The sequence below is a fragment of the Mastigoproctus giganteus genome, chromosome 13 (assembly GCF_048544385.1).
Source record: "Mastigoproctus giganteus isolate SK-2022 chromosome 13, ASM4854438v1, whole genome shotgun sequence".
NCBI classification, from domain to species: domain Eukaryota; kingdom Metazoa; phylum Arthropoda; class Arachnida; order Uropygi; family Thelyphonidae; genus Mastigoproctus; species Mastigoproctus giganteus.
Window position 1 is genome coordinate 9,742,458 of NC_143587.1, and position 27,040 is coordinate 9,769,497.

Consider the following 27,040-nt stretch of genomic DNA (forward strand, 5'->3'; position numbering starts at 1 on the left):
GCTGTAGCATTTATAAATGCTTAACTAAATACAAAAATAAACTGACTATATTAATTCAAACTGTATATTTAATATATAGTTTAAATATATATAATTTAAAAAAAAAAATTATTCCAAAAACTAAATCATTCTTCTCTTCCTTGGTGATTCCTTTCTACCCCCCCCCCCCTCTCTCTCTCTCAGGGTAACTCAGGAATTTTTTTTTTTTTTTTTTTTGGCCAGTGCAGCATAAGCCTCAGGTTTCCTTGCACCATATAGCTAATAATATGCTATGCAGTTACAAAATGCACTGGTTGACATCCATCAAAGAAAATTTAAGGTGTTAAATAAATCTTTTCAGGTCTGCAAAAGAGTTAAGAGTTCACAAGGGTAGCTGGTATTAGAAATTAATTAAACAGTGAATAAATTTACTTAAGAATTTTAATAGACCAAGTTGTAAATATAAGGAGTTAATAAAGTAGAAGTAGGAAGAAGTAAAACAGAAACAAATTATTGAGATAAATTAACGATATCCAAAATGCAAGATTCAGTGCTGGAAGGGATAAAACAAGGAGAAACTAATTAATTTATGAAGATAAATGGCAAATGCAAGAGGAAATGAAGAGAACCAAAAAAAGTAATCTAAATTGTGCTCTACTTATTTAAAGCCAATAAAGAGCAACAGTTAATAGAAATAAAAATACTTGCCTCTTTAGACAGGAGCAAAAGATGTCTGGAAACTGTCAAGGATAATGAATGGCAATCTTATATATCCTTTAGGTGGGAAATTCTTTGAACTTAATAATTTCTTTCAGGATTCCAATTTTATAGAAGGGATGTCAATTTAAAAACAGATCAAAATGGAAAAAAGGATCAAAAAATGTTTTATGTAATGACTGCTAAAAGTTGAATCTCTTTTCATCTAAATTTTCTACAGTTGCTTTCATTTCTTTGTGTTATCCTACTGACAGTACAATATTTTAAAATTATTAACAGATCTCAGTGAAGTGATTTTTCTTTCTTTTTTCTCTCTCTTTCTTTTTTTTTTTTTTTTTTTTTTGTGTGTGTAGTTTCTTCTTAGAAGAGTTGGAAAAATGTTTAGATGAGCCTCATAAACTTGGTCTGCTGTTTCGTCGTTATGAAAAAAGGCTAAATATGTATGTTGTATATTGCCAAAACAAACCAAAATCAGAATATATTGTATCTGAATACTTGGAAACTTACTTTGAGGTAAGAAATAAATTTAAATATATAAAAATATTAATTATAACTTTCATTACATGAGTTGTAAAAAAAAAAAAAAAAATACATCACATACTAGTGCACCATTTCCTTTCCTTATGTGTTTTATGTGTTTAATTTAATCAATCTAATAACTAAATTAAATTAATAAATTCAAAAATTAATGATTGGAATTTGAATAGGTGAATAATATCTTAAATTGAATAATTGAGGATATTATTTATCAATTGGATAATAATTTTATGAAATGATGGTAATAACAATATTGTGACAAACACTGCCATTACAATGGCACTAAATTCTTAAAATCAAAATTTAATGCTTACAGTTTAATCCAAAGGAAGCAGCTGAAAAGAGCTTCCTTCAAACTATGGATTTGGGATATACACACTTAAATAGGAATTCCTGTATTAATATGAGTGCTTATCAAGAACTTTTGAGACTCATCATCATCTAACAAGTAAGAATTCAGATTATGGTGGTAGCACAGATCAGTCCTACTGGAAGCATCAGCATTCCATTCATTATTCTTTTCTATGCTATCCTATTTCCTATTAGATTTTAGTCCTAGTTAGAGTAAGCCTCTTTAGCTTCTAATGCTAGCTTAACAGCATCAGTTCACCATCCTCATCCAGTCCTGTTTGAGGGTCCAGCATTGGTTATGTTATCTTTTGGAATCCAATTTTGATATTCACATCTGCTGGATCCCAAAATACATTGGGATCAGAGGGAAATCATTTGGCAGACATTACAGCCAAATCAGCTGTGACTCCAAATAACCCTTTCCTGTTAGTTCCCTATAACTACCAAAACTTGTAATCTAATTGTGGCAGTCTAATCTGCACAGGAATCATAAAGAGAAAGTTATTCTAGCTCTGTTCAGTTTAAGACACTGTCATCTCAGACATTCATTTCTGCTAGGAACTGATGAAGTAGTATTAGTAGTGGCTAATGAACAAAGAAAGGAAATATAAAGCATCAGCAAAAAAAAAAACCCAAATCACCTCTCCATTCCATTCCCCCCCAATAACTTGACTAGTTTTCCTTTCAATTTATTTAAACTGCCCAATTCCACAACAACAGATAGAACTTTGTTCTAATCAGCCACCCACTGGCTGAAGGGAAACTTCCTTACATCTGTCCTGCAACATTCCTTTTCCAATTTCAATTTATTCTCCTACTCATGTGTGTGTAGTCTGATCAAGAGAACGAATGTCATCAACACTGAGCTTGGTCAATCCATTCAAAGCCTTAAACATCTCAATCAGATCCTAGTGTCCAGATGCTGCAATTTTCAGAACTTAAGCCTTTCTTAGTAAAAACTGCAGCCATTATCAACCCACTGCAGGATGGAATCATCCTTAACAATTCATGCTGAGAGAAATGGACCATAATCTGCCAAGCTTGTCCAGTGCGGGTTGGCAGATTGACCATATTTAGCAGTCCGGGGCTTGAATCCTGGTCTACTCAAAGAGCATGTGCTACTGAACTCCCGCTCCTGACCACTTGGCTATGGAGGCCTTTTTCTTGGTAAGAGCACCCTTTTGTTCCCCCTCACTAATATTGTTCTTTTGTTCCCCCTCATAAATATTGTTGCCCTTCTCTGTACTTGTTCAGCAGCTCTACCTCCTTCCTAAAATGAGGCATCGAGACCTGTGCAGTACTCAAAGTGTAGCCTGACCTTATACAAAGGGATAATCAACACCTTATCTCTGCCAGCAAAGTTCCTGTATATCATTGACAAGACCCTATGATTTGCTCTGGCAGCCGGTCTCCACTGCTCTGAAAACTTCATATCTGACTATACAATTACAACCAGGTCTTTTGCATTTTCCGCTATCCTGAGCATAGTACTGCACAGTTGGTACATTACTCTGGGGTTACTGCTACCTTATGCAGTACTTTGCATTTGTCAATGTTAAACTTCAGTTGCTACCTCTCAGCCCATCTGCCCAACTTTTCTAGATCCTGTTGCAGCAGCATACCATCATTACTGTCATTAACAACCCTGCCAACCTTTGTATCATCTGCAGACAGACTGCAGAAAACAATTGTCCCAATACCAAAAGCTTGGGTACTCCACTAATAACATTAGTCCACAAAGAACAGTGTCCACTGATTACCACTCTGTCTTCTCCCACTCAACCATCCCTTTATCCACAGCAGCAACTTGCCCTTAATGCCATGTTGCTCCAATTCGCCTTTAATGCCATACTGCTCCAATTTGTACTGCAGTCTTTTATGTGCAACAATATCAAAAGCTTTCCTTAAATCCAAAGTACATGATATCAAAATTATTTTTTGCATCCAGCTCCTTTGTGGTCAAATCCAATCAAATTGGTGAGAGAAGATTCCGTTAATAAATTCATGCTGTCTCCAAACTATATAACTGCACTTTTGTTTAGATGATCCTGCAATGCTTCTTTAACCAGTGATTCCATTATTTTACTCAGAACTGAAGTTAAACTAACAGGTTGGTAATTACTTGTGCCACCCTTTGATTTATCCTTATGAATTATAGATACATTTGCACATCTCCCATCCATGGGGACTTCCTCTGAGTCCAAAGACGATCTCATAATCATGACAAAGGGTTTGCTTACTTCCCTTGCTGCCTCCTTTAATATAACTGAATGGATCCCATCCACACCAGGTGCCTTTCTTATGTTTAACTTCAACAATTTCAACCTGAGGGGGCATAAATTGAAATTGAGGAATGAATTGTTGTAGAATATATTCTACAACAATTCATTCCTCGATTTCAATTTCAATATAGCTGTTGTAGAATATATTCTACAATATATTCTGCAGCATAAGCCTCAGGCTTCCTTGCACCATATAGCTAAAAATAATAATTTCTTGCATCATATGCCTCTACTAATGATAATCTAATTTCTCTACTTTGCTCCCAATAATTACAAAATCATTTAGCTCCCTGTTAGAGTTTGATAAACTTCTGGCATTCCCTTCCCTTAAGAATTCCTCATGTGTGAATGTAGATGCAAAATACTCATTCAGTTTGTCAGCTACCTGAGTAGAATCATTGCCTGTTGAACTGTTGATATCAATTGGACCAATCTGATTCATTCCCTTCCTTCTAGTGTTTATATAAGTAAAGAAGTCCATGCTGTTTTTCTTTGCATCCTTTGCCAAGGATTTCTCATAATCTGACTTCACTTGCCTGACATCCTTTGTGACTTGATTACAGACTTGCTATATCTACCATAGGCTTCTGTGTCTCCTGATAATTTATATGCATCCCATGCATTTATTTTATTTTTTTTTCTCTGCTAAGAGTCCCATTAGTTCATCTGACATTCATTTAGTCCTAAACCTTGAACAGTATTTCTTAGTTGGTAGAAGGTTGGTAGAAATATTGCTCAGTAAGCTTCTCAACTGATCTGTTGAGTGACCAACATGGTGTGAGAAGTTACAATTAAATTAGATTAAAGTGAATTAAATTAAATTAACATTTAACTCCACATCTTGAAAGCATCAGTTCATCCTTGTAATCAATAAATTAACAGGGTTTAGTGTTATCAGTTTAATCTAATCTAATTTAAGCTGCTAAACTGTTTTAAGTGGAAAATACTTTTGCAATTGCTTGTGTTGTGGAAGTAATTTGAGGGTTTTTCTTTTTCTTTTGTCAGTATAATATAACGTATTGAGAAACCACACAGAATATTCAACATACTAAACTATTACTTATTTACAAATAATATTTCTGACCCACTTTGAGATTCGGTTCAAATTCAAAGCAATAAGTATGGCTGCTTTCAGATAGAGTTGAAAAGAAACTAAAGATAGAGATGAAAGAAAGCATGTTCTTTTTATCTCTTTCTGAAAATTGTCTTATTTAGTGTTTTTGATTGACTTGATAACAGAATCCCAAAGTAAGCTAAAAAATGTCATCTGTAAATAAATTATAGTATAGTATATAGAATATTCTGGATATAAGGTTCCTCAACAGTACAAAGTTAATAAACAAAATGTTGTTTTCATGTGTGGTTAAGTGTTATCAGTTTAATTTAAGCTTCTAAAACATTTAAGAGGAAAATACTTTTGCAATCGCTTGTATTGTGACAGTAATTTGAGTTTTTTTTTTTTTTTTTTTCTTTCTTTTATCAATATAATGTAATGTAAACAATATTGTACAGTATTACTGATCAGAATACCAAATTTCAATTAGAAACGTTTATTGGAAGCCATGGTATGAGTCTAAATGTTGAGGTATGAAGATATGCCATTACAATGACATAATTAAGAATTTTAAAAAATAATAATTACCAGGAATAGATATAAAATATTATATTTATGGCAAACATAGGTGAAATAACCAGAAAAAAATTATTTACAAAAAATAATCATAAATGGCCACACTATAAGTATCTGAAGCATGATGTGACTGTTGAAGGAAGGAAAGAAACATATTGGCACTCCTTATTTCATATTGATATCAAATATTTCTCTCTGATATTGATTAACCTGCATATATTTGAAGTTAGCATTCTTTTTCTCTCTCTTTTTTTTTTTTTTTTTTGCATTAATATTAAATTTTTATTCATGTGATCATTTATATCATTTAATTTCTTTGAAAGAAAACTTTATAACATAGAATATGAAGAGATAAAAATGAAACCTTGTCCACTTGCTTGCTATTAATATCTAATTATTTATATACAGGAAATCAGGCAAAGGCTATGTCATAAGCTGCAACTTCCAGATCTTCTCATCAAACCTATTCAGCGTATCACAAAGTATCAACTTCTCTTGAAGGTACCGTTAGTGTAAATTTTCCAGAATAAAATTAAAACATAAACTTTTTGTTATCATTATGACTAAATGGTTCTTTGTCTCATGGTGAGTGATTATCTTTTCTTTTTTTTTTGTGCTCTTAAAAATAGTCATTTAACAGTTAAAATTCATTATTCCTAGAGTATGGTGGTATAGGTAAAAAAAAGAGAAATCACGATGAGTAACTTTCTCATTTTCTTAGAACCTGATTTCTCAAATTTGTAACATATATAATCTGTGGATTGATGTGAATTGCAAACACTGTAAAATTCCTTTGTTTTCTGTAGTGACCAGAAGTATTTTTCTCTGTTAAATATATACTGAGACTTCAGAATGCAGTAGTCCATAAAATTTCAGTATAATCTTTATAATTTGTCACCAGTGGGGACCACTCAGAATTATGACAGATCAAAGGAAGCAGCAGCAGCACTCTAAGTAGAGTATTAGCATTAGCATGGTCCTTGAGGTTGTCACAGACATTCTCTCAGATATGCCAGACAAGCTACCTGGTAGTCTAAAATGCTGATGGAACTTCAGGTGACATTCAAGTCAAGTGGACCCAACTTCAGCGAAGTCTGGACAGTCTGTGACAGCCAAATCCTCTGCTTGCACCTTCACGATGATGGGTGTCTCCAGAGCTAAGTTCCGGTCAACCCTTCCCCATCTTTACCCATCATGCAGGATGACTGATGACTTTTGAGGTTATGATGAACATCATGGCAAGATCCAATCTTTCTTACATTTCGAGAGTGCAGCTCTAAAATGATGTTTGCAGGCAGGCCGCTAGTTAGTACATTGGACCGAACCTATTGGTAACTCTTTAGAAGGCTTCTAGATCAGCTAATGTACAATCTTGCTACCTCTACTCTGCCAGATAGTGACTGTAGGGAGATCGAGTAGTGTGTATGCGGAGGTGGGGGGGGGGGGCATTGTCGAGGCGTCGTTATGTCAAGGATCTGGGTATATTCTTACCATGTGTAAGCCATATCCAAAATTTCATTACTTCATGCAGCATGCCCCCCCGACCCAAAGATTTCTCGTAATATGCCTTCGCCTGCCTAACCTCCTTTGTGACTTGATTACGGACTAGTTTATACCTGCCATAGGCTTCTGTGTCACCTGATACTTTATATGCATCCCATACATTCTTCTTCTCTTCCACGAGCCTCATTAATTCATCTGATATCCATTTAGGCCTAAACCTTGAACAGTATTTCTTAGTTGGGATGAAAAGCCTAGTAGTCCCCAAAATTAATTCCCTGAAGGCTTCCCATTTAGAATTCATCAGTTGATCCCACTGTACAGAATTTAAAAACTGTCTGAGACCTCTGTAGTCACCTTTACGAAAGCAAAAGCCCTTCCCTTTAGCCTTGATGGTAGTTACATCTTTAAGTAATTCCCACATCAATACATTGTAATCACTGTCACCCAGTGGTTCCTTTATCTGCAAATTCTTAATGCATGAATGATCATTGCTGATAATCAGATCAAGAGTATTACTCCCTCTGGTTGCCTCCCGAACATGTTGCTCTAGAAAACAGTCATCCAATAAATCCACAAAAGTCTTGCTAGTGTGCGAGTGACCATACCGCAAGTTCCAGTCAGTATCTGGAAAGTTAAAATCTCCCGTTATAAACATTCTGATTTGCTGGCCCACTCTATTTCTCTGCATAATTGCTCGTTATACTCATCAGATTCATTAGGCTTATAACACACACCTACTCTCATTTTTCCTTTCCCAGTGCTTATTTCACACCAAACAGACTCAACACTGCATTGTCCACCAAAATCAATTGGATGCACTTCCTTAGATTTAATGTATTCCTTAACTAACAGCATAACCCCTCCTCCCTTCCTGTTCTGTCTATCCTTCTGTACACATTGTACTCCCCAAATTCCAATTCTGCACTGCTTATGTCTGTGTGATACCACGTCTCTGATATCCCAACAATATCTGCCTTTGATGTCTTGACTAGCACTTCAAGCTCATCAAATTTATTCACTGTACTCCTAGCATAGGTGTATATGCAAGTATACAAAGTACATGCACCTGTTCCTACTTTTAGTTACACCAAAAGACCAAATACGGAGGATGCGTAAAGGTCAGGGAATGACCACCGCAAATCCCGGAGCAATATGGCCTTAGTTGCTAATGCTCCTAAAATTCAAATAACAAAAAAAATAACTTTAGTTACTCTAACACAGCCCATGTATTTACTTGTTCCACTATGACTCCCAGCAGTCCTGGAAATCTCCATTACCTTGCTTTCCAGGCTGCTACTCATTCTAATAGAAGCGGTGCAAGAATCACTTTTGCCTCTGCCCTGTGGCCACTGTTAACCTTTTAGTCTGTGTATCCCCCCAAGTTAGCAGTTTTCTGACCTACCTAACACTGCCTCGATAGCATCAGCAAATATTCTTGCACATAATAGGCTTGTGAAAAGTACAGGATAGGCTTGTGAAATTTACTTTCAGCCAGAGAGTGATTGTGGAACAAACTTCCATCTGATGTTGTGGATAATTTGAATAAATTTATAGAAGGAATGGGAAAATTATTAGAAAGGATGAGAAAATGAAGTAGGTAGGTTTTTTGCTGATGCTGTGTACAAATTTTGTATACAATCAGAGCATAGGTGTCTGCAAGCTGAAGTTATATTTATCTCTTATCTCCTTTCATACTCATTTTGGTCACAAATTAAAAATTGCTTTAAAACAAAATCAATAAATGAATTGAGTAAATGTAAAACAAGAAAAATGGCATGTAGAGCTCCTTCTGTTTACTGATGATACTTTGGTTTGGCATTAAACTTCAAAAATGTAACTTGAAGAATTGCTGTTCGGTGGCATGAACAGCAATGCTCCAGGCTATTTTTTTAATATTTATGGAAATTATTTTTAAGTTGTCATCGTGACAAGGTGAGGGATGACACAAACCAAATATTGGTAGTACTGTCATTAGAATGAAATATTAGATGAGATATACATACATACATACCTACGTGTGTGTGTGTGTGTGTGTGTGTGTGTGTGTGTGTGTGTGTGTGTGTGTGTGTGTGTGTGTGTGTGTGTGTGTGTGTGTGTGTGTGTGTGTGTGTGTGTGTGTGTGTGTGTTGAAACAACACATGCTGTGAAGTGTTACATGACTACTAAACAACAGAAAATAAATTGCAAGAATGGCTGCGCTATACCTCACAGGAATTTCCATGCAAATGCTATATGAAATCCTGTAAATTCTGTCTGTATTTTGGAAAGTAGAGAAAGTTTCAGTACAATTAATAAAAATTATGCTGAAAATTAGTTTTAAAAAATACAATATAAACAGATATAAAATATAAACAAAGAAGTATTTTTTTATTATTTCTATTCTATTTAGTGCACAATTTTTTTTATGCAACTCTAGCATAAAAGTTTGTTTATAAAAATGTGTTTTCAATTTTTACGCAGAAAATCAAGCACAAAATAAATGTTACCTAATTTACTCTGGCAATAGATTCAGCCATCCAATGAATGAAACTGCTGTACTTCTGATATTTCTCCTTCACATGCAACATTTATTTAGTTTATTTATAAATTTAAATTGAAAAGGGTTGGGTTTAATGCGGAATGTTTGCTCAGAAATTTTCATTTTGCCAAAAAGCAATTGATGGAATAAATTTCCACATAGTGTTGCAGGAGTGGGTGTTTTAATAAACATAAAGAAGTTTTGGACAAATTATTAGAAGGAATAGACAAAATGTTTTTATTATCTATAGTTGCTTCCTTGCATTAATTAATTAATTAATACTAAAGCTCTGAACAAAAGTAATTGCAAGAAACAGCCTATTGTAATTTTATGTAACTACTCTCCAAAAATGATAAAATTTAATTTCCTTAAATAAAGCTATGTCTATGTTTAAAAAAACTAGAGTAGCAGCCATCATTTAACCATGAAAGGCAGTTTTTGAGATGCCACTGGCCACTATATAAAAATAGTTACAAGAATGGTTGTCTGATGCCTGTTGGGTGTTTTCGTTCGGTTGTTTTGTGAAAACCATTAACTTTAAAAACTACTCAAGCAAAACTGAGTCTGTATTTAATATTGAAAATCAGAGCCATTAACCCTGAAACTCTGTATATTTAGAAGTGAGAGTTATAACCATAAGCCATTAATAAAACCCTAGTTACTGCAAGTAACATGCAGTTGATATTTTGAAACTACGCCAGTGAGGTACATTGCGATTGTTGATGAAGACATATTATATTTATTAATGAAAGCAGATTGCTTCAAAAATATATTTTTCAAAATAATATAAAATTCTGCAGTACAGATAATTGTAAAAAAAAAAGTAATATATATTATGTTAATATCTCTTATCTAGGATTTGCTTAAAAATACTGAAAGGTTGGGATTAACTGAAGAAGTAAAACATCTAGAGAAAGCACTACAGATTATGCATATAGTTCCCAAAGTTGCAAATGATATGATGAATGTAGGCAGACTACAAGGATTTGATGTAAGTTTTGAAGGTTATTTAACAAAAATATATGAAAATTTTTCTTCAGTAATAAATATGGCATTTAAAAGTTTTAGCATGTTTTCTTTTCACATGCCCATCAAATCTAAAACTTTATCAAAAATTATTCTTAAATCTTAATGTTATTTTTAGATTTTAGTATGCACAAACTCTTTTTAGATAATAAAATTAGCAGAATTAATACAGTACATATTAATGCTGACGACTAAGTAATTGTTAACATTACTAAGGAATCATTTATTTGAGTTTAATTTCTGATAGCTTGGTCCTGCTTTATTGATCAGTGTATGAAATAACAAGTTAGGATTTGTGTGTGTGTGTGTGTGTGTGTGTGTGTGTGTGTGTGTGTGTGTGTGTGTGTGTGTGTGTGTGTGTGTGTGTGTGTGTGTGTGTGTGTGTGTGTGTGTGTGTGTGTGTGTGTGTGTGTGTGTGTGTGTGACCAAAGGTCAGACTTTAAACTAAGAATGAAGAAGTCTTGCACAGACTGTATTTTTGATGAGTTGAATCCCAGATACCACTGGGATTCATATTGCAGAAACCTTAGATAAGCCCACCTTAGATTTCCTTTGTAAGAATGTATTGCACTCTATTTGTGTGCAAGCCCCTGCACTATTTCATGGATTGATAATCAGCAGTCTGCCATCACTATATCATGAATTGTGTTGCTGTTTTCTTGGCAATTAGCCATTGCTTTTTTGCTAATGTGTGGGTGGTAGTATACTAACAAATATTAACCTGCTCAAATACCTACAAACTATCCATAACCTGTGGAAAGTTTCAAATTGTTACTGGATACCCATGAAAATCTGTTTGGTATAAGTTGAATAGTAGCCAGTAATGAGAGGAAAATATGAAATTAGCTGTAGAATTAAATTGAATATAGCATGGCTCTGCAGTCACTGGATTATTTATAGTCCAAATACTGCTTGAGAAATGAGCAATGGTGGTGGGAGAGGGATGCTTCTAAAGTGGGTCGGGTTGAACTCCATGAACCAGGTGAGAAAATACGTGTAGCGTTCTCAATCACAGGTTTTTTATTTATTGATATTATTTTTTTATTCTGTAATTTTTTCTCCCTCACTGTAGTTCTGTCTGATGATTTACTTTTGTTCCAGTATTCTGATTGTAGTTTCTGTTAAGCATTTGGGAATATTTATTAGCTTGTTACAAGGCTGCCATAACATAGAGTCACAACTGCTCAATCCTCGAGCCGTGGCTGTTTGGGGTTTTCCGAATACTGTATTCTTTGGGGTTTTTCATTCACTGAAGCCTTCTTTTTCCTGATGAGAAGGAGCTTCATCAAATGAATTGCTACTTTATCTAATTTATATTCCATTTTATTTGATTTTTATATCTTATTTTGCAAATTTCACACCATTCAAAAGCACTAACTGCATATTGCTTTCATATTGCTTCCCTACAGATGAAATCTTTCTTCCAGTTTTCAAAGTTTTCTTATTTGCATCTGTTTTAAACTGTGCCTACAATTACTTGGAAACACAGATAAGATATGGAAGCACCTATTTTAGATTTCTAGGTTTACAACATATACATAAATAGATGCACAATTTCAAATGACTTTTAGTGTGTGTGTGTGTGCATGTGCCTCACATCGACATCTCATGGACTCGTGAAGACGATGCCAAATTCCTGGCATGTTTCGTATTGTCTCACAACCTGCCACAATTCGATTGCAGTGAGTTTCCACATCATCTACCAGAGTCGAATACACTAATGACTTTAAATGGCCACACAAGAAGAAATCTAGTGGGTTTGAAATAGGTGAGTGTGGAGGCCAGGCAGTTGGTCCAACTCTACCATACATAAAGTGCATATCCGCTTGCTCCTGATTTGAGTACGTGGTCAGAATGGAAAATCACCAGATTCTGTCAGTACTTTGTAATGAAGGAAATCACCTGCAGGAGATAAGACATTCCGGTTAATAACTTGGGAACCAAGCATTTCCGGAACTATGTTGATATAAAATATTTTTATTGTCTACATATGAGGAACTCGTTCCTGAAGTTATGCCGTGTATTTTTGAGACACCCTGTATATACATAACATATGTATATATATATTGTGTATATATATTATATAATATATATATATTATACATACTTTTGGTAATATTTCATTTCAATACTTAATGTAATTATTAACACAAATGAAAGATTACTGCAAGAAGAAATTAGCATGTTACAATATAAAACACTATATCCATATGGACTGAATAACAGATTTAATCAAAAATACACGACTAATAATTTGAAAGATATTTGTGTTTATAATATGTTTCAAATTGCTAAACTACATAAATCGAAATGCAAAAGAAAATATGGTAAATCTAAAACATTTAAGAGCGACCGAGAACAGTTGGGGGATTTCATAGATTTATTTAAAATTTGGGACACCGATTCTATAAACATTGGTAAAATGCATAACACACTTTTCAGTACTAAACTTAGTGCACTCAAAGCCAATTATTAGCAGGAAAGCTAATAATTGTGTCTTTGGATCTTGTCACCTTATGCACATTACACTAGACATTGTTAAATTCAGAATTAATATTTTGAATATTAACAAGCAACCAGAAAACTCTATCCTTATCTTATATTTTAGAAATAAAATTATGGATAATTTGGATATACATAGAACTATTAACTTCTGTAACGACTTGCTACCTATTAATAACTTGCATATTAATATCAGATTTAGATATACTAAACCATTTGGTCTTAAAGCATATAACTATAAAATAATAGCTACAAACCTTCACAATATTAACATTGGACAGGATATATGTGTTTGCCACACACCTTCATTTCTTAGTTATGTAGATCCTAATCATAACCACATTATAACCGGCGATTTAGATATAATCCCATATCCCGAGCTTAGAGATATTTTATCACTCAGTTTTAAGTTTCGACCCAATCTACCTGTTAATAAATCAACTTTTAAAAAACTGTTATATTTAGATTTTTAAAATATTGCATAAGATCTGCATACAAATATAACATACCTGTTAAGGCATACCACATATGGCTGTACTAAATATCATATTTAACAAATATAATCAATTGAAATTCAGACCGGATAATCTAAATAATACAAAATTAATAAATAAGCAGCTCAAAGAAATAGACAAACATTTTGTAATTACTCCGGTTGACAAAGCTGCTTGCAATTATGCAATTATATGTAAGTCATATTACATAGAAATTATTAAAAATGAACTGCAGTAGCACATACAAATACATGGCATCTTCCCCTAATGTAATAATCAAAAAACTAATAGCATTGCATAAAAAATTAAAGTTAAACTACAATAACCTAAAATATCCATTTATATATGGTATACCTAAATTTCATGAATCACCTATTGCATTTAGATTCATAACATCATGTAGAGATAGTTATGCTAAAATTCCAGGTAAAACGTTAGAAAAGTTACTTAAAACTATATTAAATAATGTAAATAAAACTATTATAATAAATAACAGCTTATTGATTATAAATGCAATAAAAAATAACAATATTAAATACAAACATTTGACTTTAACTGTTTATTCACTAATATCAATCTCAACAATTTAAAAGATGTTCTCCAAAAGCCATATTTGGAACATAAAAATGTCATAAAGTTTGATTTAACCTACTGGAATACTCTAATAAATTTTTGTATTTTTAATAATTACGTATATTTTTTTTATACTTACAAGTGAATGGCACCCCAATGGGAAGTCCGGCATTCTGTATAATTGCAAACTTCTATATTCTACAGAAAGAACATTCCAAGATAATCTTTTTTTTTTTTATATGAAAACCCCAAACACGAAAGGTATCAAAACCTATAGTACTTAGTACCGTGTATGGGTTGAAGGAGAAATATGGGGGGGAGGGGGATACCGGAAACTTTGCTCTAGAGACTAAACATGGGTTTCACCACTTCAAGCCTCCAATAAGCAAAGTGGTGGTATTTCACCGGTCGATGAAAGTCATCTACCACCTGTAATCTACTTATGTTCAGATACGTAGATGATAAATGTGTGTTTAATTGTCCACATTTCGTTGAGGATTACAGCAGATTATATTCAGAACTTGTATTGGAAAAAACTAATAGTTCTGATACTATAGCAAATTACCTGGATCTTCGTATAGAAATATTCCATAATAATATAGATGTAAACATATAATAAAAGAGGCGCATTTAATTTCAGTGTAGTCGGCCTTACAAACTGGAGATCTAATATATCAAAATCAGTGCATGCTAATATTATTTTATCCCAATGCCCGAGGATTGCTTCTATTTGCAATAAAAGTACAACCTGTGCAACAAACATAATAGCATTGTACAATAAGTTGATAAATAATAATTTATTTCATGAACCCATTGGTTAAATATAATTACCTAATTATGGATTTAGAGCCATGTATATTATGTACATAGGATATACGCTTTGCTTTCTTGGTGTCTTACAGCTTAGAAAACCACTGGCCTGCAAATTATAGCGTATCATTTATTTTATTTTATCTTATTTTATAATAACACTGTATAAATTTAAGTTCAGGCTAAGGTGACATGCAAATTCAGCTCATGGTCCTACTATAGGAACAGGTTTGTGATCTCAGGCTTACCCGAGCTACAACTTATATCTTACATTGTCTTTAAGCTGTCCTACACTCTTTGTTCTTATTTCTCCGAAATTATTAGGGTAATCCGAGGATGTAGGAGAAACTACTTCTTATTTGTACTACCATATTTTTGCCTTCATGGAGTTCAGGTTCTATTATTCCTACTCTATTAGTTTTTATTCATCTTACTATGTGCATGTTTCTCTTTGCATTAACTTAATTTTAATTAATTAATTATTATTTTTACCATATCCATCACATAGGGGTCACCACATATATAATTAACTCACTAGAGGGTTTGTTATTTCATGATGACTATTGTTGTTACTACATTATGTCCTGGATATGGTAGATATGCCTTATACTTTACATTTATTCTTATTTTAATTATTAAATTACGTTCTCTGTCAGGTCAATGATGTTCAATATATGCTTGCATTTATACTATCTTTCTTTTGATTCTAAAATTTTTAACTACCTTTAATTGGTTTAGATTCAAATTACTTAATCTCTGAATTTATACATCTTAGTACATATATGTACTAAGATATAAAAATTCAGGAGTGGGTGCGAGAGTACATGTGAACAGGCGAAGTTTTTACGGCTCCAGCAAATAGAGAAGTTTTTGATTTTTTTATTGACTTAAATTGCCATATTAATTTATTTTTTAGAGTTACTTTATATTCCTAGTAACAATACTTCAGTTTAAATTGAATTTAGATAGAGATTTTGTAGATTATTACTTAGTATCGGTAAGGGCATCAAATCCACGTGTGGACAGGTTTTGCAGCTGCCGCAAACAAAAAGTTTTTAATTATACTTAGCCGCTTTATTGACTTAATTGCTAGATTAAATTATTTTCTATAAGTAGCTTATAGACCTAGTCGAGCTCCATGGTTTATTTTGAATTTAGATAGCGCAATTTGGAAAGTAAATAATACCTCGTGTCCGTAGATTAACCGTTCGTAACTTGCCGCCATTGTTATACAATACAACGTGTGCTAGCATAAGGTTTAACGGAAAACTAGATAGCATAAGGTTTAACAGAAAAATAGATAGCGAGTATAGTAGTATCAATTAATCAGTAAAATTTATTAATCTTATTAAATTTCATTGTCAATTGAATTGTACTTTTTTAACTAAATAAATATAGCGACCTAGTTATTACAAAGGTAACATCACAAATTAATACATATAAGTTGACAGGGGATAAGAAAGTCATATAACGTAACTCGAAGATAATATTTGATACCGAAGTGTATATATATACAAAGGGTACTAGGAAAGTTTTGCAATATGACGCAACAATGAATCACAGGAAGCTGCTTGTTGCTGCATGTTGAGACATGTTCATACGTGCATAGTAGCCGCCGCGCCAAGTCGATGGGCTCAGTTATTCATTAGTAGTGAGAGTGTAAAGTGCTTGCGATGGCATTGTGGTCACGAAATGAGATAAGGACAGTTTTGCGGTATAATTTCGTGCGTGGTTTAACCATAGACCAGTGCTTAGAAGAAATGACTCTTGCACTAGATGATGATTGTCCACATCGTACAACGATATTCAGGTGGTATAGAGAATTCCAAAGGGGAAATTTCACTCTGGACGATTCTGAGAGGCCGGGAAGGCCACGAACGTCAGTTACGGAGGAAAACGTTACTGCTGTGAGGAAAATGCTTGACGAAAACAGGCGAGTGACCTACCAACAGATAGAGGATACTTTGGGCCTCAATGCACCAGCAATTCGTTCGATTCTGCAAGATCATTTGCACGTGAAGAAACTTTGTTCTCTCTGGGTGCCGCATCAACTGACTGAAGAGCAGATGACACGACGTGTGACTTGGTGCCGGGAGATGTTAAAAAAGTTTGATAAGGGACAATCTCGGTATGTGAACAACATCATGACAGGTGACGAGACTTGGCTGTACTATTACGATCTGCCGACCAAGGCTCAAAACAAAGTTTGGGTCTTTGATGATGACGACACACCCGTAATTGTCAGAAAATCCCGATCTGTAAAGAAGAAAATGATAGCTGTATTTTTCAAATAGAGTGGAATTGTGGAACGTGTCGTTTTGGACACGCAGAAGACAGTCACAGCTAAGTGGTATACTGAACAATGTCTGCCTAAAGTCATTGGATCTATGAAGAACCTGCGGCCAAAGTCAAGAATGGACACCTGGTACCTCCATCACGATAATGCTGCAGCTCACCGCGCCAAAGCCTGCACCGAATATTTGACCACGACAGGACTGAAACTTCTCGAGCACCCTCCCTACAGTCCAGACCTTGCTCCCTGCGACTTTGCACTGTTCCCGCATGTGAAAATGAAGCTAAAAGGGAGGCGGTTTTCCAGTGATGAGGACCTTCTATGGGCTTGGGACAACGAGTGTGCTTTACTCCCTAGTGAAAATTGGCAGAACTGGTTTAAAGATTGGTTTCGGAGGATGGAGCGGTGTATTGAATGTAGAGGAAATTACTTTGAAAAAATTAAATAAACAAAGCTGTATTGCAAAACTTTCCTAGTACCCTTTGTATATATATAATGTGATGTAAAAGTTAGGCAAAAGTAATAAAAATAAATAAATATAAATATGGAGCTATCATTAGAGGCAGCAAATGCACATCCTCCACATGAAGCCTAATTATATCTGATAATTAAAATAAATATGATATTTAAAATAAAAAAAAAAAAAATCAGCCAGTAGCACGGCAAAAATGCAGAGCGAAACGAAACGTAAAATAATATAATATAAACAAACAGGGAAGGGAAAGTAGAAATAATAGGACAAAAAGGTAGTCGGTAATCCCCTGTATAATTTAGTCATTAAACCCAATTAATAAAAACGATGTAAATTTAAAATAATGCCAATTATATATAAAATTTAGCGGTACCCCCCTCGAAGGTACAGTTCCAAAAGACGTGAAATATCACCAAAAAGGGGTTAAAGCAACTACAAAAACTAAAATATCAAAATGATAGACTGACCATCATGCCCCATATCGACAGAGGACCACGAGGCCAATGATGGTCATGGAATCGCTGCATTTCAATCGTCATACAAATCATCGCAAAGACGGAAATATCGAAGAACCAAACCACCCTTCCATTCTCCGATAGATCAACCAATGCAGAGGATTTGCATGGCGGTGGTCCTTATGCAGCGAGAAATAATCTATAGAACAGACAGCACTCTTGATCAGAGCCGCACCACTGACATAATGCAAGCTTAACCAGCTTATATAATAGAAAGAAAAAGAATAGATGACGGCACAGGCGCTGCTTATTTAGCATATCAACCCACTACTACCACTAATTTATATAATGTGATGTAAAAGTTAGGCAAAAGTAATAAAAATAAATAAATAGAAATATGAAGCTATCATTAGAGGCAGCAAATGCACATCCTCCACATGAAGCCTAATTATATCTGATGATTAAAATAAATATGATATTTAAAATAAAAAAAAAAAAAAAATCAGCCAGTAGCACGGCAAAAATGCAGAGCGAAACGAAACGTAAAATAATATAAAATAAACAAACAGGGAAGGGAAAGTAGAAATAATAGGACAAAAAGGTAGTCGGTAATCCCCTGTATAATTTAGTCATTAAACCCAATTAATAAAAACAATGTAAATTTAAAATAATGCCAATTATATATAAAATTTAGTGGTACCCCCCTCGAAGGTACCAGTTCCAAAAGATGTGAAATACCACCAAAAAGGGGTTAAAGCAACTACAAAAACTAAAATATCAAAATGATAGACTGACCATCATGCCCCATATCGACAGAGGACCACGAGGCCAATGATGGTCATGGAATCGCTGCATTTCAATCGTCATACAAATCATCGCAAAGGCGGAAATATCGAAGAACCAAACCACCCTTCCATTCTCCGATAGATCAACCAATGCAGAGGATTTGCATGGCGGTGGTCCTTATGCAGCGAGAAATAATCTATAGAACAGAAGCACTCTTGATCAGAGCCACACCACTGACATAATGCAAGCTTAACCAGCTTATATAATAGAAATAGAAATAAAATTTTTTTTTTTTTATTTTAAATATCATATTTATTTTAATTATCAGATATATATATATATATAGTTATAACACTATATATATAGTGTTATAACTACATTGGGATATAGGTTTAGGATTATATTTTGTATTGGAATTTTATTGAACTTGAATAGAAATCATGACTCAGACCAGAGCAGCAAAGCAAAAGGCTCAAACTAGTGGAAGTTCTGTGGCTCAGGGGAGAACTGAGGGGGGAGGGCAGTTGTCCTCTGAATCACAGTCTATTGAAATGCACTGCTTGTTTGATGTTTGTGGAGCAGTCAGGAACGGGACATGATATTTCCAAGGGGAATGCTTTTGTGTGTGCGCGTGCGATGTAAGGAGTGCGAGGAAACCAGGCACTAACTCGGCATTGTTCCCGGCTTATATGAGAGCTCGAAGGACATGGTGGATGCCCTCGAAGAATTTAAATTGAGGGGCCCATCAAGCTGTCAGCTGCCCGCATCAATGCCAGACCTTGCACTTGAACATCACGCAACACAGTGACAATCCCCAAGGCAGAATGTGCTGGTCCCAAAGGAACCAGTTGTTGTAGGTGATTCTATTGTCAGGGAAACGGGGAACATACTGTGCAAAAAAGGATAGATGGAACAGGACCAGGGTATGTCTGCCAGGGGAAAAGGTTGATGACGTTGTAGGGCAGATATCATCCTTTAAGGGCACAAAGGGTGATATTATTTACATTTTGGCACTAATGATATTAAGAGTAGGAAACTGGCAGAATTACTGAACAAGTACAAGACAATGCAAAGGATAGGAAGGGAGGAGGGGTTATGCTATTAGTTAAGAAACATATAAAAGCCAGTCGACATCGCTGAACAGTGCAGTGTCGAGTCAGTTTGGTGTGACATAAGCATTGGGAGATCAAAATTGAGAGTAGGAGTGTGCTATAGGCCTAATGACTCTGATGAGTATAACAAGAAACTGTACAGGGAAATAGAGTGGGCCAGTAAATCAGAGAGTCTTATAATGGGGAATTTCAATTTCCCAGATATTGACTGGAATTTTTGGGTTGGTCACTCACACACTAGCAAGGCTTTTGAGGATTTATTGGATGATTGTTTTCTTCATCAGCATGTTCGGGAGGCAACTAGAAGGAGTAATACTCTTGATCTGATTATCAGTAGTGATTCTTCATGCATTAAGAATCTGCATATAAAGGAACCACTAGGTGGCAGTGATCACAGTGTGCTCAAGTGGGATTTATTCAAAGAGGTAACTACCATCAGTGATAAAAGGAAGGGTTTTTGCTTTCATAGAGGTGACTACGATGGTCTGAGACAGTATTTAAATTCTATACAGTGGGACCAACTGATGATGTTACCAACAGCAAATTCAAAATGGGAAGCATTCAAAGAACTTATCTTGGAAGCTACTAGGCTTTACATACCAACTAAGAAATATTGTTCAAGGTTTAGGCCAAAATGGATGTCAGATGAACTAATGAGACACATGGCAGAGAAGAAAAATGCATGGGATACATATAAATTAATGGGTGACATGGAAGCCTATGATAGATATAAGCTGGTCTGTAACCAAGTCACAAAGGAGATTAGGCAGGCAAAGGCAGATTATGAGAAATCCTTGGCAAAGGATGCAAAGAAAAACAGAAAAGAGTTCTTTACCTATGTAAACTCTAGAAGGAAAGGGATGAATCAGATTGGTCCACTGAATATTGATGGTTCAACAATTGAGGATCCTTCTCAGGTGGCTAACAAACTAAACAAGTATTTTGCATCTACATTCACATGTGAGGAGTTAATCAGGAAGGGGAATGCCAGAGGTGAAGTAAACTCTGGCAGTGAGCTAGATGATTTTGTAATAACTGAGAGGAAAGTGGAGGAGAGATTGTTGAGGATAAACATAAAAAAGGCACCTGAAATGGATGGGATCTATCCAGTTATATTAAAGAAGGCAGCAAATGAAGTAAGCAAACCCTTAGCCATAATTATGAGAGCTTCTTTGGACTCATGGGAGGTACCCATAGACTGGAGATGTGCAAATGTGACCCCAGTTCACAAAGGAGGATCAAAGGCTGACACAAGTAATTATGGACCTGTGAGTTTAACTTCTGTTCCAGGAAAATTAATGGAGGCACTGGTTGAAGAAGCACTGCAGGATCATCTAGACAAGACTTCAGTTATAGCTCGGACACAGCATGGTTTTGTTAAGGGAAAGTCTTGCCTGACCAATTTGATTGGATACTATGATGCAGTCACAAAACAACTGGATGCAGGGAATAACTTTGATATTATATATTGGGATCTTAGAAAGGCTTTTGATACTGCTGCACAAATTGGAACAGGGTGGCATTTGAGGCAAATTGCTGCTATGGATAAAGGGATGGTTGAGGGGGAGAAGACAGAGAGTGGTAATCAATGGACACTGCTCATTGTGGACTAATGTTATTAGTGGAATCCTTCAGGGTTCAGCGTTGGATCCATTGTTGTTTTCTGTATTTATAAATGATATTGATGATGGTATATCAAGCTTAATATCCAAGTTTGCAGATGATACAAAGATTGGCAGGATTGTTAAGGACACTACTGATGCTATGCTGCTGCAACATATCAACTTTGTGGTACTACACTGACAGTGGTAGAGAATGATAAGGACCTGGGGATAATTGTGCAGGCAGATATGAAGTTTTCTAAACAGTGCAGACGGGCTGCAAGAGTAGCTCATAGTGTCTTGTCAATGATATACAGGAATTTTTCTAGCAGGGATAAGGAGGTGATTATTCCCTTGTATAAGGCAATGGTTAGGCCACCCCTTGAATACTGTATACAGGTCTGGAGGCCTCATTTCAAGAAGGATGTAGAGCTGCTGGAACGAGTACAGAGAAGGGCAACAAGATTAGTGAATGGAAAAAAGGGTTGCTCTTACGAAGAAAGGCTTAAGTTTTGCAAATTACAGTGTCTGGAGACTAGGCACTGGCGAGGTGTTCTGATAGAGGTGTATAAAGCCTTGAATGGTTTGAATATGCTCAGTGCCAATGGGATTCTTCCTCTTGCTCAGAATAATCATCTGAGAGGGCATAAATTCAAATTGAGGAAAGACAGATGTAGGATAGATGTGCAGATATTTGCCTTTAGCCAGCGGGTAGTTGGTTGGTGGAACAGACTTCCATCCCATGTGTTTGAAATACCTGTCCAGCTGAGGCTTAAATAAATTTAAGCCTCAGCTGGACAGGTATTTCAAACGAACAGAGGGGTGAAATGGGAGTGGTGGTTTTTTTTTTTTTTTTTTTGGCTGATGCTGCATAAGCTTGCTTTCTTGCATCATATGCCTCTACTAATGCTAATGCTAATTCAAGACTATTGTAGAAAAAAGATCTGATTATGCCACAGGATTAATGCAATGGTTTGAGTTTGGCAAGGTGCAATTCTGCTGCCTCAGTATTAAAAAACCGTAATAATCAAATTAAAATAAAATATACTGAAGTGATACTCATCACCTTTATCATTGAAAGTAAATGATTCTTTCCCCAAGGAGATATACCCTCACACCTATCAAAGGAAGAGTGCCACATCCACAATAAATGAAATGAAATTAAGATAGAAAACCCACAAGTTCCACTTTTTAAGCACTTGTGAATTTAAAAAGCATCATATTTCAGTTGACAACTGCCATCCAGCAAAATGTCAGATGATATCCCCATATGATACAAATACAAAACAGAAAACAAACAACTAAACTCAAAAATAACATGTCAGCTGCTTTGTCTGATGATCAAGTGCCAGCTCCTGTGTTGATATGTGCAGCTGAGAACTTGATGGGTCCCCCAGTTTAATTTTTTCAAGGACATCCACCCTGTTTTTCAAACTGTCATAAATGCTCATAACAACACTGAGTTGGCACCTAATATCCTCACGCTCCTTTCATTGAGCACCCACACAATGACATCCCCTTGGCTATATCATGTCTCATTCCTGATAGCTCTGCAAGCATCAAACAAGCCGTAGATCTCATAAGGCCATGATTTGGAGGACAGCCCCCCCCCCCCCAGTTCTCCCCAGAGCCACAGCACTCCTACTAGCTTGAGCCCTTTGCTTTGCTGCACTGGTCTGAGGCATGATTTTCATTCAAATTCAATATAATTAAAAATACTTCACTAAACAATATGTCTAACCCCAGGGGCTCACATCTGGTGAGTATGGGCTTGGCAAACCCAGGGTCCTAGCTGGATATCATCATTCTTCTCTTTTCTGGTGATTCCCTCCAATTCTCTCTCTCTCTCTCTCTCTCTCTCTCTCAGGGTAATCAAATTTTTTTTTGGCTGGTGCAGCATAAGCCTCAGACTTCCTTGCACCATATGGCTAATAATAATAATAATGCAGTAATAATACTATGCACCGGTTATGCTATGAAGTTTGTTATTAATTATGTATAATTAATATTTGAATCTTATCAATACATCAGTTACACAGCAATACTACTACCATGCTACCAAGTTTGCATTATACAGGGTGTTTCAGTTAAACGTTTCAGAACTTCTAAGAGGGGTAGGGTACATCCTGACAACTCAAAATCATATAGCAATGTGGGGTCGGAAATGCTTTCCTGAAGCGGTGTTGTACACAGAAGCACCATAAAGAAAAGAGACCGTAAGTGAGAAATCGTTTTAATAATACATGAAAAGAAGCAAAAGGTACATGGATTAAAGTAAGTGTTCGAAGTTTCTTCAACCTCATATTGCTTTCGCACAGTGGTACCTTGGAAAATGTGCTACAAGTCCCCTTTTTCCTGCTGAAGTGTTGTTTTCCGATGAGGCATCCTTCACAAGGGAAGGAATTTTCAACACGCATAACGACCATATCTGGGCGGTCGAGAACCCGCATGCAATACGACGTCGTGCAGCACAGATTCGATTTTCGGTCAATGTATGGGCCGGTATTATGGGAGATCACCTTATCGGACCTTACCTGTTACTGTGTCGTCTAACCGGACCTATCTACTTGATCTTTCTGCAGCAAGTATTGCCACAACTTTTGAGAGATGAACAGATTTCTGCATCGACGCAACAGACAATGTGGTTCCAACACGATGGAGCCCCTGCCCATTATAGCGGAGATGTTCGTAACTACCTGGATGTCACATTTGGTCAACAGTGGATCGGACGTGGTGGTCCCGTGCGTTGGCCTACTCGGTCACCCGACCTATCATGTCTTGATTTTTATTTCTGGGGTCATATGAAATCGCTAGTTTATGACACCCCTGTTGACAATGCTGAGGAGCTGGTTGCAAGAATCGCAGTAGCTGCCGAAGAAATTCGAAATTCGCCTGGAGTATTCCAGAATGTTCGGATGTCCATGCGTCGGAGATGTGAGGCGTGCATTGTAGCCCGTGGAAGAAACTTCGAACACTTACTTTAATCCATGTACCTTTTGCTTCTTTTCATGTATTATTAAAACGATTTCTCACTTACGGTCTCTTTTCTTTTTATGGTGCTTCTGTGTACAACACCGCTTCAGGAAAGCATTTCCGACCCCACATTGCTATATGATTTCGAGTTGTCAGGATGTACCCTAGCCCTCTTAGAAGTTCTGAAACGTTTAACTGAAACACCCTGTATATATTAGGCTATTCCGTTATGCATGAAAGTTATAAGTTATTTAAATATATATTACAAAATTATCCAACTAACACCAACCTAAGTGATTCAAATTTAGAGCTACCTTGCTAATAAAAAAAAAACATTTGAATTCTCCTACCACTCACTCTATAGCTGTAACAGTGGCAGCAAATTTGAATGATACAAAGGTTCTATATATATTAAGTAGTAACCTACAGAATCTCTAAAAGCCATTAAACATTTTTTTTTTTTTTTTTTTTTTATATGTTTTTCTGGAATAATATTTCTGGATTCCTCTGGGTTTTTCTCAATGTTTTTACAATTTTGGCTTATCAAAATTCATAAGTAGGTAGCATTTTAGTTTATCAATCAGACACTTAAATAACACAAAAAAAATGATTCTGTAGGCCACATATGGACCATCAGTTGCTTACCCTTGCTTTAGAGTAATAAACAATATTAACTGCATTTGGGTCTAACCTTTCTATTATTCAAAGAAAAACTTTCTTTGGACACAGGAGAGTTAGACCTAAATTTAACATAGACTCTGAAGTGAAATAGGCTGTGTAAGCCTTTGTTTCTAAATTTCTTTGTTCTAGCTGCAGGAGAAAGGTCTATCAGACAAAAATGTGTGGCCTTATTATTTATAATCCATGGTTAATTCTATAATCATTCCTAATTTTATTTTATCTAAAGTTACTGGTAAGCTTGGTTTGAGCAGGCTGTCTAGTATTTTATATTAAACTTTTAATTGTGTGTGTGTGTGTGTGTGTGTGTGTGTGTGTGTGTGTGTGTGTGTGTGTGTGTGTGTGTGTGTGTGTGTGTGTGTGTGTGTGTGTGTGAGTGAGTGAGTGAGTGAGAGAGAGAGACTATAGTACTTGCATGGTTAATGTAAAACTGGGAATTATTGCTTGAAGAATTTTGAAATGTAGGCTAATGACAGAACTAGTTATGTTCTGTCGTTAGTTTTTTCTGCCTAACTGTTTTTTACCATCTACGAAATCAGTTTTTGATCATGCAGTTGGAAAAAATGAATTTTTAAATACTAAATTCTAAAGGTTGTCCAAAATTTATATAAATGCAATTTTCATTGTTGTTATTGTTCTGCAAAGTTTTTATTGAACAAAGTGCATTTTATCTGTGCTCTTTAGGGTAAAATTAATGCCCAGGGAAAACTTCTGCTTCAAGGTTTACTTCTTGTCAGTGATCCTTCCACAGGTTCCAAGTTGAAAGAAAGACAAGTATTTCTATTTGAACAAATTGTAATCTTTAGTGAAGCAGTGAATAGCAAATCCACATTTGCTAGTGCCATTTATAACTACAAGAATCATATTCAGGTAATATATTTTAAGCTGTGCTTAGTGGTAGTTTTCACTGTTCAGGAACTCCCTGACTTACGTAAGCGTTGCATTCTGCGGAATGCTACATAAGTCAGATTTTATGTAAGTCAGAATTTCCCCCATGTTTGTGCAGCACTCGCAACTGTGCTTGCTGAATTGATTGAATCAAAAAAGAAATTTAGCAAACATGTAAATAGAATTATTTATTGTATTTATTAAATTTTTTATCTCACGCGCGGGAAAAATTACAAAAGTGTGCAATTTAAAAATATTTCAAAATTATAAAATTACAAAAAAGGAGAGGAGACAGGCATAATGTTAGTAAGTTTTACCTCTTGAGCATCGTCAGAATCAACATCTTCAGCTGATAAGTATGCCGCTGTGGAGATTTATAACTGGTCGGCCGCTCAACCTTACAAAAGAACATATTAATGGATGACTGGATGGTGGCTTTTTTTTCTTTTCATCGTAGATTTGTTTGTAGCAATCAAGCAAGCAAGCATATCATTCACCCCTCTGTTAACTCTCTGATGATGAAGCGTCTCAGCTCCTCATTTGTTTCATTTTGTGCTTCGTCAGCATTTTCTTCTTTCAGTATCACTCCTCAAGTCAATAAGTTTTTCATTAGATAATTCTTTCTTTTCTACCTCTGTTAACTTCTCCAACTGAAGTAGCTCTGCCATTTAAACAACTTTTAGTTGTTTAAATGGCAGAGCTACTTGTTTAAGATGGCATGGTAAATATTGTAAGATTTCCAAAAGTCTCTTAACGTAAAATTTTTCTCATCATCTACTGCAAACAATGCCTGAGAAAATGTTGTGAGTTTTTAAATTCGAAATAACATCCTAATCCATAGGTTGGATGAGTGGAGTTGT

The 27,040-nt window shown here is 35.4% G+C and overlaps 1 protein-coding gene across 3 annotated transcripts in view; it reads left to right on the forward strand.

Moving 5' to 3' along the window:
- The window catches only part of trio (trio Rho guanine nucleotide exchange factor), a 996,553-nt gene that overhangs the window by 947,098 nt on the left and 22,415 nt on the right, over positions 1-27,040 (forward strand). For all 3 annotated transcript variants that reach the window (XM_090387950.1, XM_090387951.1, XM_090387952.1), the window contains 4 exons: positions 1,050-1,209; positions 5,905-5,997; positions 10,374-10,508; positions 25,977-26,162. In XM_090387950.1, coding sequence (XP_090244076.1) covers positions 1,050-1,209; positions 5,905-5,997; positions 10,374-10,508; positions 25,977-26,162 — 574 coding nt within the window. The remainder of the gene's footprint in view (positions 1-1,049; positions 1,210-5,904; positions 5,998-10,373; positions 10,509-25,976; positions 26,163-27,040) is intronic.